This window comes from Eptesicus fuscus, chromosome 15 (assembly GCF_027574615.1).
Source record: "Eptesicus fuscus isolate TK198812 chromosome 15, DD_ASM_mEF_20220401, whole genome shotgun sequence".
Taxonomy (NCBI): Eukaryota; Metazoa; Chordata; class Mammalia; order Chiroptera; family Vespertilionidae; genus Eptesicus; species Eptesicus fuscus.
This window is the reverse complement of record NC_072487.1, coordinates 77407264-77419796: the sequence shown is the minus strand read 5'-3', so window position 1 is coordinate 77419796 and position 12533 is coordinate 77407264. Positions and strand designations below refer to the sequence as shown.

The 12533-nt window shown below is 70.6% G+C and overlaps 1 protein-coding gene across 1 annotated transcript in view; it reads left to right on the top strand.

Moving 5' to 3' along the window:
- SARDH (sarcosine dehydrogenase) overlaps positions 1-12533 on the top strand; it is a 38975-nt gene that overhangs the window by 4428 nt on the left and 22014 nt on the right. Inside the window, exons 4-13 of the mRNA XM_054727767.1 lie at positions 377-556; positions 1014-1137; positions 1287-1387; positions 4544-4648; positions 5449-5578; positions 7799-7885; positions 8131-8221; positions 9659-9800; positions 10541-10624; positions 11812-11925. Of these exons, the coding sequence (XP_054583742.1) occupies positions 377-556; positions 1014-1137; positions 1287-1387; positions 4544-4648; positions 5449-5578; positions 7799-7885; positions 8131-8221; positions 9659-9800; positions 10541-10624; positions 11812-11925 (1158 nt within the window). The remainder of the gene's footprint in view (positions 1-376; positions 557-1013; positions 1138-1286; positions 1388-4543; positions 4649-5448; positions 5579-7798; positions 7886-8130; positions 8222-9658; positions 9801-10540; positions 10625-11811; positions 11926-12533) is intronic.

Sequence of the window (12533 nt, the reverse complement as noted above, 5' to 3'; positions counted from 1 at the left end):
CCCTGCAGGGTGGGGGGGCTCGTGTATGGGGTGCGCCCTGCAGGGTGGGGGCTCAAGTTGGTGGGCGAGCCCCTGCAGGGAGGGAGCCCCGACAGATCTGGGTTGAAACCCTGGTGCTGCCCCTGGTGGCTGGGCCACCTGGGAGGAGTCTGCCTCTGAGCCTCAGTCCCCTCACCTGTGAAATGGGACCGTGGAGGCAGGAGACGCCAGGCAGCGGGTCTGTATGGTCTGGGTGGTGCGCCCCGGGTCCTGGGCGTGGCGGCCGGCTCAGGCTTCCTGGAGGAGGGGTCAGGGCTGACCCTCGGAGCCAGGCGGGGAGGACAGTGACCGGAAGGGCTCGCTCCCGAGGGCTCAGTCCCTGTCCCCCGGCCCCCAGCTGGGCAAGGCCTACGGCGTGGAGTCCCACGTGCTGAGCCCGGCGGAGACCAAGGCGCTGTACCCGCTGATGAACGTGGACGACCTGTACGGGACCCTGTACGTGCCGCACGACGGGACCATGGACCCCGCCGGCACCTGCACCACCCTCGCCAGGGCGGCCACTGCCCGGGGAGCGCAGGTACTGGTGGCCGCCGGCCGGGCTGCCCTGCCCCCAGCCCACCCCTCCCGCTGAGGCCCGGGAGCAGAAGGCAGGGCACCGGCGCCGTTCTCGCTGCCGTGCGGCCGCTCCTGCGAAGGCAGCAGTGCCCGCGTCGGCCTGGGGGTCCCCTCCCGCCGGCACGCCCCGAGGTTGCTGCCCGCTGGGCCAGGGCCGCCTCCCCACCGTCTTCTCGTGGCTTTTTTCACCTCAGACCACACGGGGGACGCAGACACCCTTTAGTCATGGGCCCTTTTTAAGTCACTTGGTGAGAAAGAGCCGCTGTGAGCGGGACGAGGTCTCCGAGCGAAGGAGTAGCTCCCGGGGCTGCGGTGGTGGCTCCCGGAGCGTCGCCCAGGCCTGGCCTGTCGGAAGCAGGGGTCCCCGTCCCGCCGGGATAGGGTGCGGGAGCCCCAGGTGGCAGCCCTCTCGCTCCCAGGTCATCGAGAACTGCCCCGTGACGGGCATCCGCGTGCGGACGGACGACTTCGGGGTGCGGCGGGTGGCGGCCGTGGAGACGGAGCACGGAGCCGTCCAGACGCCCTGCGTGGTCAACTGTGCAGGTGGGAGGGTCCCGGCCTCCGAGCGGCCACGCGGCTGCCCTCGAACCCCGGCCTTTCTCCGGGGGGAGGGCCCAGGTGGGCCAGCCTGGGGGCTCCGTGGTCGGGCAGACAGGGTGACAGCGGGGCTGACCGGTCGCCTCTGCCCGCAGGAGTGTGGGCGGACGCGGTGGGCCGCATGGCGGGGGTCAAGGTCCCGCTGGTGGCCATGCACCACGCCTACGTGGTGACCGAGCGCATCGAGGGCATCCAGGTAGGCGGCCGCCGGGGGGGGGGGGGGTCCCTGGGGGGCTGGCTGGTGGGAGGCGCGGAGGCCTGGGTCTGGGCCTCGGCACTTACGCGTGGCGTGACCCGCGTCTGCGGGCAGGCGCTCCGTGGCGGCGTGTCCGGAGGCGGCAGAGGGCCGGTCGGGAGGCGTGGAGCGCGGCAGGGCCTGCAGGCCGTCCAGACACGGGCCAGGGGGCCGGGTGGGGACAGCGAGGCGACTGCCCTTGTGTAGGGTCAGGCCCAGCACAGAGGGTCCTGGGAGCCTGCACCCTGCCCTGGACTCCCCTGCTTCCCTGCGGTCACTGGAAGGGCCAGGCTGGCCGCTCGGCGACGCAGAGGGGCGGGGTGGGGCGCGGGGGCCTCCCTTGACAGGGCTCCCCGGTTCATGGAGTTGCTGTAATTGAGGGCCCCCCTCCTCAGGCTGCTGTGTCCCCACTGGGTGGGCGCTGGGGTCAGAGAAGTCACCCAGCGCCGCGGGCAGGACGAGGGAGGCCCCGTTCTGTGGGAGAGCTCTGGGTGGCCACCAGGGGGCGCCCTCGGGCCGCAGCGGGCTCGGGCCGCTGAGCTCACGCCGGGGACTGGCTGAGGGCGGCAGGGGCTGTGTCCAGGGCAGGGGCGCCCAGGGCGTCCACAGCGCCAGGATGGTGGGCGGCCCTCGTCCCCGGGCCCTGGTCCCCGCGGATGCCTGACCTCCAGGCGCCGCTCAGGAGAAGCCGGGCGGTCGGCCAGGGCCCCTCCGTGAACTTCAAGGTCAGAGGCAGGCTGGGGTTATTCGTTTAGTCACCGACGCTGCCCCCCGGGGCCCGTGTGCTGTGGGGGTCCAGGCTGTGCCCCGCACCGGCCCCAGAACCTCGGAGACTGTGCAGGAGGAAAGAGGAGATTTGGGGCTGGGGCGAACCCACACCCGCTGAAGGCCGGCCCCGAGGCCCAACCTTGGAGTCGGGACCTGGGAGAGGAGCCGGCCTCTGGCCTCCGACCCTGGCCTCCGACCCTGGCTCCCGATCCTGACCTCTGACCGCAGCCTCCGACTCTGGCCTCCGACCCTGGCCCCCGACCCTGGCCTCCGACCCCAGCAGGTGACAGAACAAGCTCCTGCAGGCAGGGGCTCGGGCCGGCGCTGGGAGGCCCCTGACCCCGGGCTGTCCCGGCCGCTCCCCCGCCCCGCTGTTCAGCACACTCCCTGGCTGGGCAGGCCTGGGCCAGGACGTGGTCTGCCCAGACCCGGCCTCAGGGTGCCAGGGGCCTCAGCACCCGGCTGGCGGTGCGGGCTCGGGGCCCAGAGGGCTGTGCCGCCCCGGGGGCCTCAGTGCCCCGTCCTCGTGACCTCGTCCTCCCCTCCGGGCCTGGTCTGTCCCTCAAAGGCCCGGCGCTCCGGTGGCCTCCCAGTACCACGTTCCCCGCCTCGTTTCCAGAAGCTGCTCTGCCCGGCACAGGCTGTGGGTCTGCACCCAAGTCCCCCATCGCCCAGCCGGGCCGGTCAGGGCACCGCCTGAGCCTCAGTTTCCTTTTCTGTAAAATGGGTAGAAGTTGTGCCTCGTGCAGAGGGCTGTGCGGAGGGAGGAACGCGGGACAGGGCCGAGGGCTGAGCGTGGTGCCTGGCGTGCAGCAGCCGCTCACGCCGTGGTCACTGCGGTGAGGACGGCGGTGGCCGAGACCAAGGGCGTGGGTGGTCCAGCTGCAGGCGCTTCAGGGGCCGGGGCCGCAGGACTCGGAGGGGAAGGGGCTGAGGTGGGAGGCAGGGATGCCAGTGGGAGGGGCCATACCCGGGGGCGGGCTTCCCGTGGGTGCCCGGGGCGGGCTGGGCACGGCCCCTGGGGAAGGAGTCAGGCTCCTCCGGCCCTGCTGTCCGGAGCCCGCGCCATGCTGTGTGCCCGTGGCAGCCACAGGGCGGCGATGACGTCGCTGTCACCCTGACGCTCCCTTGCTGAGAAGGGTTCCCCCCCCAACCGCAGCCTCCACGCACTGGCTCTCATTCGGGGGTCAGAGCTGCGGGCCCGCCCCTGGCAGGTGGGCTCCCCCTCGCCTGCTGCTTCCTGACCAGACTTCCTCGTTTCGCTTACGGGTTAAGGCCGCGGCCAGCGTTGGCGATGGGACGGCCACGTTACGTGGCCACGCCGGGGCAGGCAGGTCCAGCTTGCTGTTTCCTGGAGTTGGTTGTAAACCGTGTTTTTTCTGGGCGCTCAGTTCTCCATTTAACGGTCACGAGTGATATCTATCCCTTGTCTGTCTTTCTGTCACTGTCTGTTAGTTTTTAAAGAATGTTTTTGTTGATCTCAGAGAGGAAGGGAGAGGGAGAGGGAGAGAGATAGAAGCATCAGTGATGAAAGATAATCACTGGAGCCCGCCGCCCGGCCTGTGCCCTCCTGGTTCTCAGGGCGACACCCAGCCACGGCGCCGCGCCGGCCGGCCAAAGCCCCTTCCTCAGGGAGGCCCTGGCGGCTGCTCTGGAGCCTTCTCCGGCCACTCAGTGTCTACAAGGAGCGTCCAGTCACTGTCGGGGGGAGCAGCCCACGTCTCCCCCCAGCCTGGAGCCTCTGGGGCTCCCCTTTTCCAGCGTCAGGCCTCGGGGCTCCCCCAGGGCAGGGCCGGCCTCGCTGGGTGGGTATGGAGGGGATCTGGGTCCAGCTGCTTCGAAAGGACCCTTGCCCACCTTGCTGTTCACACACACGCACACGCACTCTCCCTCACGCTCACTCACACGCGGCGCGCACACGCGTCCTGCTTCTCACCCCCACGCAGAGGGACCTGGGTCTGCCCCCCCCCCCCCCGCTCGGTCTCCCAGCAGATTGGAGGGGCAGAGGGGGGCACACCACCCGCCTTTGCTCGGTCTCCCACCCCAAACCCCGGCTGTGGCGCCGCCTTCCCATCCACTCTGCACCCCAGTGGTGTTGGGGAGCCCCATCTGTGCTGGTCCCTCCCCCCCCCCGCCCGCCCACATTCCTCCTTTTCACATCTTTGCTGCTCTGTCCTGGGATGAAGGGGGCTGGTTTGTCCCCCGTGTGGCCCGAGGCCCCGGGTCCCTGTCCTCAGGGTCCTACCAGGAGGAGGCGGCAGGTGGGCCCGCCATGGGCCTGGGGCCTGGTGGAGGCATGGGGCCCGGCACCCGCTCTGGCTGACCCCCGGCCTCTGCTCTGCCTTCTAGAACATGCCCAACGTCCGCGACCACGACGCCTCGGTCTACCTCCGCCTCCAGGGGGACGCCCTGTCTGTGGGCGGCTACGAGGCCAACCCCGTCTTCTGGGAGGAGGTGCGGCTCGGAGGGAATGGGGGTGGGGATTGGAGGGTGGGGTGGGGGTGGGGCTGCGTCTCCCTCCGCCTGCAGCTCCTGGGGTGGGTGCTGAGCCACGCAGGCCCCCGGCCCGCAGGTCCAGACCTCGGCAGGGGGAGGGCTCCCCTCAAGTCCTCTGTCCAGCAGCCAGCAGCACCGTGCCCCGCCCCCTCGGCGACCCCAGGCGTGGGCGGCCACCCTCTCTCTCATTTTCATGCATTTAGTCCACAACTTGAATGAATCATGACCAGTTTGGGTCAGATTCTGCTTTACTTTCTGGGGAAACAGGGAGACCAAGATAAAAGTCCCTGTCCCGGGGGACCTGTATTTTGGTGGGGAGACACACAGGAACGCTGAGCGCTGGAGGAGGGCCTGAGCAGGGCCCTGCAGAGGACAAGGTGGGAGAGCAGCTGCCCCGGGGGCAGGTGGAGGCCCTGAGGTCCAGCTTGCCCTTCTCGAGCGAAGGAAGGTCGGCGTGGCTGTGGGTCAGTGGCAGCTGTGGGCGGGCCGGCTCCTGTAGGACTTTGCAGACCACAGAGGAGCCGCCGGGACCCACAGGAGGCTTCAGAGCAGGCGGGGCATGATGGGACGGGGAGGGCGGGGAAGCGGGGCCTCCAGGCAGAGGCCACGGCAAGTCAGGAGCGGAGCTGGGGGGCCCAGACAGCAGACAGGCCCTGCTGGGGGGTGGGTGAGTGGGGACCAGCCCAGCTGTCACTCACCTGCTGCGGGGAAGCTGCAGCCCCAGGGGCGGCGTCACAGGGCGGGTCCCGCCCCCCCAGGTGTCGGACAAGTTCGCTTTCGGCCTCTTCGACCTGGACTGGGACGTGTTCACCCAGCACATCGAGGGGGCCGTCAACCGGGTGCCTGTGCTGGAGAAGACGGGGGTCAAGTCCACGGTCTGCGGCCCTGGTGAGCGGGAGGCCGGGGGGCGGGGGGCTGGCCCTGGAGGCTGAGCGGGAGGCCTGGGGGCGGGGGGCTGGCCCTGGAGGCTGAGCGGGGAGGCCGGGGGGCGGGGGGCTGGCCCTGGAGGCTGAGCTGGAGGCCTGGGGGCTGGGGGCTGGCCCTGGAGGCTGAGCGGGGAGGCCGGGGGGCGGGGGGCTGGCCCTGGAGGCTGAGCTGGAGGCCTGGGGGCGGGGGGCTGGCCCTGGAGGCTGAGCTGGAGGCCGGGGGGCGGGGGGCTGGCCCTGGAGGCTGAGCGGGAGGCCTGGGGGCAGGGGGCTGGCCCTGGAGGCTGAGCTGGAGGCCTGGGGGAATGGGGGGCTGGCCCTGGAGGCTGAGCGGGAGGCCTGGGGGCAGGGGGCTGGCCCCTGCAGGCAGCAGCTGGGTCTCTGCTCCCTGGGCCTCTCTCCAGCAGCCCTGGTGGTGGGCACTGCTGTACCCTCCCTGCAGGCCAGGACCTGCGGGAGGCCGGGCAGGAATGTGCCCCGAGGGCCACGCGGCCAGGCTCCCTCCGCCCCAGTGTGAGCCCCAGCGCCGAGCTGGCCGCCCCAGCAGCCGGGCGGGCGGGACCAGGCGGTTAGGTGGCTGCAGCCACTGGGGCAGGTGTCCGGACGGGAGTACAGGGGTGCTGGTGCCTGGGGGGCTGCCCGGAGGAGGGACAGCCCAATCGAGCCCTGGGGGGGAGCAGGCCGTGCCTGGGCCGGAGGCTCACCACCCCGCTGTGGCTCCCACAGGCCCCGGGGCGTCCCCTCCCTCTGGGCGCACACGGGCCTGTTTAATGCCCTGCTGATGGCAGGGTGAGCTCGCCCAGCTCAGGGCTGTGGGGGAGGCTCTGCGTTCTCTGTGCCTCGGTTCGGTCATCTGTGAAATGGGTGCAAGCCACCCCGCAGGGACGGAGCGAGGAGAAGCCACACGCAGACGAGGGCGCGGCCCGGCCAGCAGACTGCAGCGAGTCCCCCATGGGCGCGCTCAGCCAGAAGCCGGGCCAGAGCCGCGTCCACAGGCCTCGCGGGGAGGGAGGGGTGGGACAGGAGGGGGAGGGTCCGGTCCCAGCCCTCCACCCCGCACACCGGTGTCCGCTGGCCCCCCAGGAGCTGTCCTGGGCCTGAGGAAGCTTTGGCGAGGGCCGCCGCCTTTCCGGGGAGGCAGGGGCGGGGAGGGAGGGGTGCAGGGCGACCCACAGGGGCAGGATTCGGGGAGCAGGCGATGACTCACCGCCCCACAGCCTCGGGGGAGGGGACGGCAGTGAGAGACAGGCCGGAAGCCATCCCAGCAAACAGATAACCCGGAGCTCAGCCTAATTAGACGAGTCGTCGCCCCCGGAGGCCTCGCCTGGGGGGATGCCTGTGAGGCGTCTTGGGTCTGTCTCCGGGCGGCCCTGAGCGGTCTCTGGGGAAACGGGCCTCTCTCCTCGCCAGGGGACAGCACAGCCAGGGGCCTTTGGCCTCCGGAGCGGAGCCGGGGAGCCCCAGGCCCCCGCCTTCGGGGAAGCAGGGGGCGGGGCCCGAGCTCTCGTTCCTGGGCGGGAGGTCAGAGCCAAGGTGGGGTCTCGCTTGCCCTGCCCCAGCGCCCACGCACCCTGCATCTCCGGTGGCTCAGCCTTGGGTCCTGGGTTAAACATTCACAAGACCCTTGTCCCCCGAAACTGTGCTCCCGCCGCCGTCTCCTCCCGGCCCCGAGGCTCAGGGCTTCCTGCGGCCGCCGGGCCGACGCTCCACCCCAGTGCCCGCGGGGTCAGCAGCCCTGGCCTCTCTCCTTTCCTTTTATTTTTTTTAATTTTTAATTTTAGAGAGAGGAAGGGGGAGGGAGAGAGAGGTAGAAACATCTATGAGAGAGAACCATGGATCGGCTGCCTCCTGCACGCCCCACACTGGGGATGCAGCCTGCCACCCGGGCCTGTGCCCCCACCGGGAATCGAACCCTGACCTCCTGGTTCACAGGCTGACGCTCAGCCACGGAGCCCCGCCGTTTTGGAAGTCTCTGACGTATGGCAAAGCTGTAAGCGTAGCTGTAAATGTGGCCGGAGCAATCAGAGCGGCTCCCTGGAGGAAGGGGCACTGAGTGGGCGCTTAAGGGTGGGAGGGGCTGGATGACGGAGCATGTGCAGGCCCCTGCCCCAACCACTGCCCTCGGGAGACCCCACCCCAGGTGCACGCAGCCTGGAGGGCTTCAGGCCACCCTTCCTTCTAGAGTCCTTCACACCCGACCACAAGCCCCTGATGGGGGAGGCGCCCGAGGTCCGAGGATTCTTCCTGGGCTGCGGCTTCAACAGTGCAGGTGGGTCCGGCCGCAGCGCCCCCGGCACCCCGTGGTCTCCCCTTTAGTTCTCAGAGTTCCCCCAGGTGGACTGAGGGGCTGGCCCGGGAGCCCCGCGCCCCGACAGGGGTGGGGACGGAGCGGCCTGCAGGGACGGGTGCGGTCCCGTCAGGAGGCCTGCGGTGCTGCTGCCCGGGGGCTGGGAGGGGCCGGGACGGGTGAGCAGCTGTGCGACGGGTTGCAGACTGTGGCTCCCCTCCCGGCAGGGATGATGCTGGGCGGCGGCTGCGGGCAGGAGCTGGCCCACTGGATCGTCCACGGGCGCCCGGAGAAGGACATGTACGGCTACGACATCAGGTGAGCGCACCTGACACCTGCGGGCGGGGTGGCTCCTCCCGGCCGCCCTGGGACCTGGGTAGATAGCCAGGGCGATAGAGAAAGGAGCCTTCCCTGAAATCTGGGGGGCTTCCTGGAAGAGGAGGCAGTGAGGGGGACAGGGAGGAAGGCTGCTAGGAGGGGCGGTGCTGGGGCTGCCTGGGTTTGGCAGCTCCACGGCCCCTTACAAGTTCCAGGACCTCCAGTCCCAGGGCCTTGCCTGGCCCGCGGGCCAGCTCCGGGGTCAGCCGTGGGATCAGACCCTCCCACTCCGCAGAGGGGAGGCCGGAGCCGGGGCGGAAGGGGCTGTGCCGGCTGCCTGGGGGCGGGGCTGAGCTGAGCTGGGCATTGGCGCGTGTGCCGTGGCTGGGAGCCAGGCGCCCCGACGCCGAGCGGTGGCCTCCCTGGGACCTGGGTAGGGGTGCGTGTGCTGCTCGGTCCGTGCAGGTAAACCCCCACCAGGCCTGCACGTGGCAGCGCTAGTAAACCCCCGCAGAGGCCGGGGGGCACTGAGGTCAGGGCTGGGGGGTCCTAGTTGCCCTGCAAGTCGGGGCTGGTGACACAGGTGCCCCAGACAGGCCTGGGCGGTGGGATCCGCGGGCCGGGCTCTGTCCCCAGGCCGCAGTCCCGGCCACAGCTTGGGGGGCTGCTGGGTGTTCAGCCAGCTCTGCCGTTTCTGCTCCTGGCAGACAGCCCCCCGGGACACCCGCTGCCGGTGGGGTGCAGGGGTACAGGCTCAGCTCAGCACGCCCGCTCCTCGGCTCGCCTCCTCCCTTCCTAGCCTGATGGGACATCACACCCACGGGGGTGTCTGGCCCCACAGGGACAGGCTGACAGGCACTGAGATGCCCCAGTGGCCACCCCCTCGTGCGCCTGGCACGGCGTGGTGGGCGGTGTGCCTGGTGTCCGTGGGGGCTGTGCCCACGGGCTCTCCCAGGAGGGGCATGTTCCCGAATGCGGAATCTGTGCGGGGCCCTGGGGATGGACCAGCCCCGCCTGCTACCAACAGCGAGGAGGAGGCACCGAGGGGCGGGGACTTGCCTGGGGTCACCAGGGCTGTCTGCAGGGGCAGGCACCCCGTGTCTGACCCGGCCCGGCTGGCTGCTGTCCCCGGGGCCTTGCGCACCACCGTGTCCCAGCAGCCAAGGCCTGCCCAGCCCCTGCCCAGCTGGGACCGGGTCTGGCTCCCTCCGCCAGCGCCTTCCCGCAGAGCCTTCCCAGGGCCGGTGTGTGGCTGGGAGGCAGAGGGCACGGGGAGGGCACCCCGAGAGCTGGGCCGGGAGGGGGGCTGAGGGAGGCGGTGAACGCCTCGGCCCCCCCTCCTGGCAGGGGCGGTGCCTCCCAGGCTGGGGGTGGGGTTTTGCCTGGGTCCCTGGTCCTCGGCCGCCGCGGCAGTGACGGTGCCTCCACCTGTGACAGGCGCTTCCACCACTCGCTCACGGACCACCGCCGCTGGATCCGCGAGCGCAGCCACGAGTCCTACGCCAAGAACTACGCGGTGGTCTTCCCGCACGACGAGCCGCTGGCGGGCCGCAACATGCGGACGGACCCGCTGCACGAGGTGCGCTGGCGGCCGGCTCCCCTCGGCGGTGGGGTGTTGGGGAGGCAGTGCCTGTGGGGCCCCACCGGCGGGCGGGCGGCTGGCTCACTCGCGCACCTGGGGTCTTCCCCGGCCGCTGGCACGGGGGGGGGGGGGGAAGGGGGGTTCTTGGGGGAGGTGCCCGGGCAGGTGTGTGCAGTCCCCCGGCAGGTGGGCGCCATCAGACGGCGGCCCGCGGAGGAGACGCGCTCCTGCGTGCGCAGCTCCATGTCTGTCGTTCCTCTTGGGTCACACCTGGCAGGGGGGTTGCTGGGCCACCACCACGCACCACCAGGGGCTGCGGCCTCAGCACAGAACCCCACTCCCCAAGGGCTGGAGGCCCCGCCCACCGGCTCTCCTGGCGTTGGGACGGCCGCCCTTTTGTCCGCACGTGGGGGACAGAGCAGGGTCGCGTCCCTGGAAGGACAGGCCTCCCCTCACCATCTCATTTCACCCCAGTCCCTCCCAGAGGCCCCATCTCCAAACACATGGCCCTGGGCTCGGGGCTTCCGCATGGGAGTGTGAGGCCAGGGGCTCAGTCCTCAGCAGAGGGTGCGGCTGGGGTTCTGTGGGGAGGGCGCCTGGGCTTGTGTCCCGGCTCCGGGCCAGGATCTCTAGGCCCATATGCCCTGGGGTGACGTGGCAGGTCCGGTCGCTGTCTGTCCTGCATGGGGTGTCTGGCCCGGCATGAAGGGTGCTGCCCCCCCCCCCCCCCCCCCCAGGAGCTCCTCGCGCGAGGCTGTGTGTTCCAGGAGCGGCACGGCTGGGAGCGGCCAGGATGGTTCAACCCCGGAGGCGCGGCCCCGGTGAGCAGTCCCTGTCCTCCCGCACCCGCCACCCGCCTCGGGCGCTGAGCCCGTCCGGCTGCCTGTGATTCCGGGGCACTGGCTCCCCGAGGCCCCCGCAGTGCCGCCGCCCACAGGGCCCTGGCCCCGGGAAGCTGGTGCCCGCAGCGGGCCGGGCACACCCCCCGGTTTGCAGGAGAAATCAGAGCGTCTCCTCATAATCTGGTTCACGTATTTTTGGCAACGGCAACTGCTCATTTGTGTGAGTGGGAGGCTCGCAGGAGGTGATGCATTCTGTGTTGCCTGTAAGCTGGGATTTCACACCATCCTGGCCTCGGGGCGCCCTCCTGGGGCTCCACCCCCCGCCGACCCCCACCAGTGTCCCCCAAGGGCCCAGGCCCTCAGAAGGGTCAGACCACCCTGTCTGTGAACCCCTGGGGCGGCCCTCGAGGCGGCACGGGAGGCTTTAAGCCGCTGGGGAAGTATTGGGTCCTGATGGGAACAAATGAAACCCCTTTCCTGTTGCTATATTCCGCCATCCCCTCCCAGCACAACCCCTCTTCCATCTCCATAGCAACCCACATCCCCCAGAGTGCTCCGGGCCATCGACAGGGGAGCGGGAGCTAGAGCTCCCTCACGCCTCCGCTCGGTCTGAGCCCCACTGGGCACCGTCCCTCCTCCTGGGGCCCGTAGGACCCACCTCCCCACAGGGGCCCAGCGCCTCCCGGTGCACCCCCGGTGAGGGCCACGCTCTGTCTGACACCCCCCGGGACCCGGGACCAGTCTTCATGTCCCTGCGCCTGTTTCCTCACCGCAGCAAGGACCCTCCTCCTAGGAGAGGGGCACTCTGAGCAGGACGTGGTCCCCGACTGCCATGGCAACAGCCTCAGGGGTGGCGCTGGGCCACCCCCTCCTTCATCCCCGTCCCTGGCCGCCCCCCACTGCCTGGGCGTTGAGAGCCCTGAGGTCCCAGTGGACCCCTCCTGCCTCCCCATCTCCCCACACCTCGACTTCACGCACTTTCCTGTCCAGCCCCCGGGGGCCCCACTGGCTCACAGACCCACCACCACGCACGCGCTCCGCGATGACGGTGTCACTTGTGTGGGTTTATGGGTCTTGGGTGTCTGTCCTTGTGGGACCAGCCCGGTATCTGTGTGGGGGAGGGGGAGGATGGGGGTGGGACCAGGTCGAGCAGGCTCCTTCCCCAGGTCCTCGCTTACGACTACTACGGGGCCTACGGGCACCAGGCGCACCAGGACTACGCCTACAACCGGCTGCTGGGGGCCGAGTACACCTTCGACTTCCCGCCCCACCACGAGGTGGTGAGTGCTGTGCCCCCTCCCCCCCAGGAAGAGCCGGGGCTTCTGTGGGCCGGCCTCCTGGCCCGCAGAGTGCCCAGCTCCTGGCTCCGTCCCATGCCCGTTGGGGCTGACTCCGTTTCCAGGAGTCAGGTGATGTCTCCCCTGCCCCACTGCGAGACGCGGCCTGGGGCAGCGGCACCGCTCCGGGCAGCGGGCCTGGGTCCGGCTGTGTGGCCTCAGGCCGGGGCCTCGGCCCCCTGAGCCTCGTCCAGAACTGGGCGCCCGGTCAGCTTTACTAGCGATGACCCCTCCTTCCGAGCCCAGAGCAGACCTTCTGGGATGACAGAGCGGAGCCGCTGGGGAGGGTCCGTGGTCTGGGCCGCTGGTTGCCCCTCACTCCACACGTGGGTGGGGGAGGCTGGCCAGACAGGGCCCCTGGCAGCTCCCTGCCCCTCGCCCGAGCTCCCACTCTGGGTGGAGGTGACAGGGGCCTGGGCCACACGGGGCGATCTCGGGGGCAGCCAGTGCGGACGCACCAGGCCGGCTTCTTCGCCACGCTGTCAGGTGGTCACGAAGCAGAACGTCGCTGTGTCCGCACACGTGGCCGTCGGGGGAGGCGGGGTGACGCC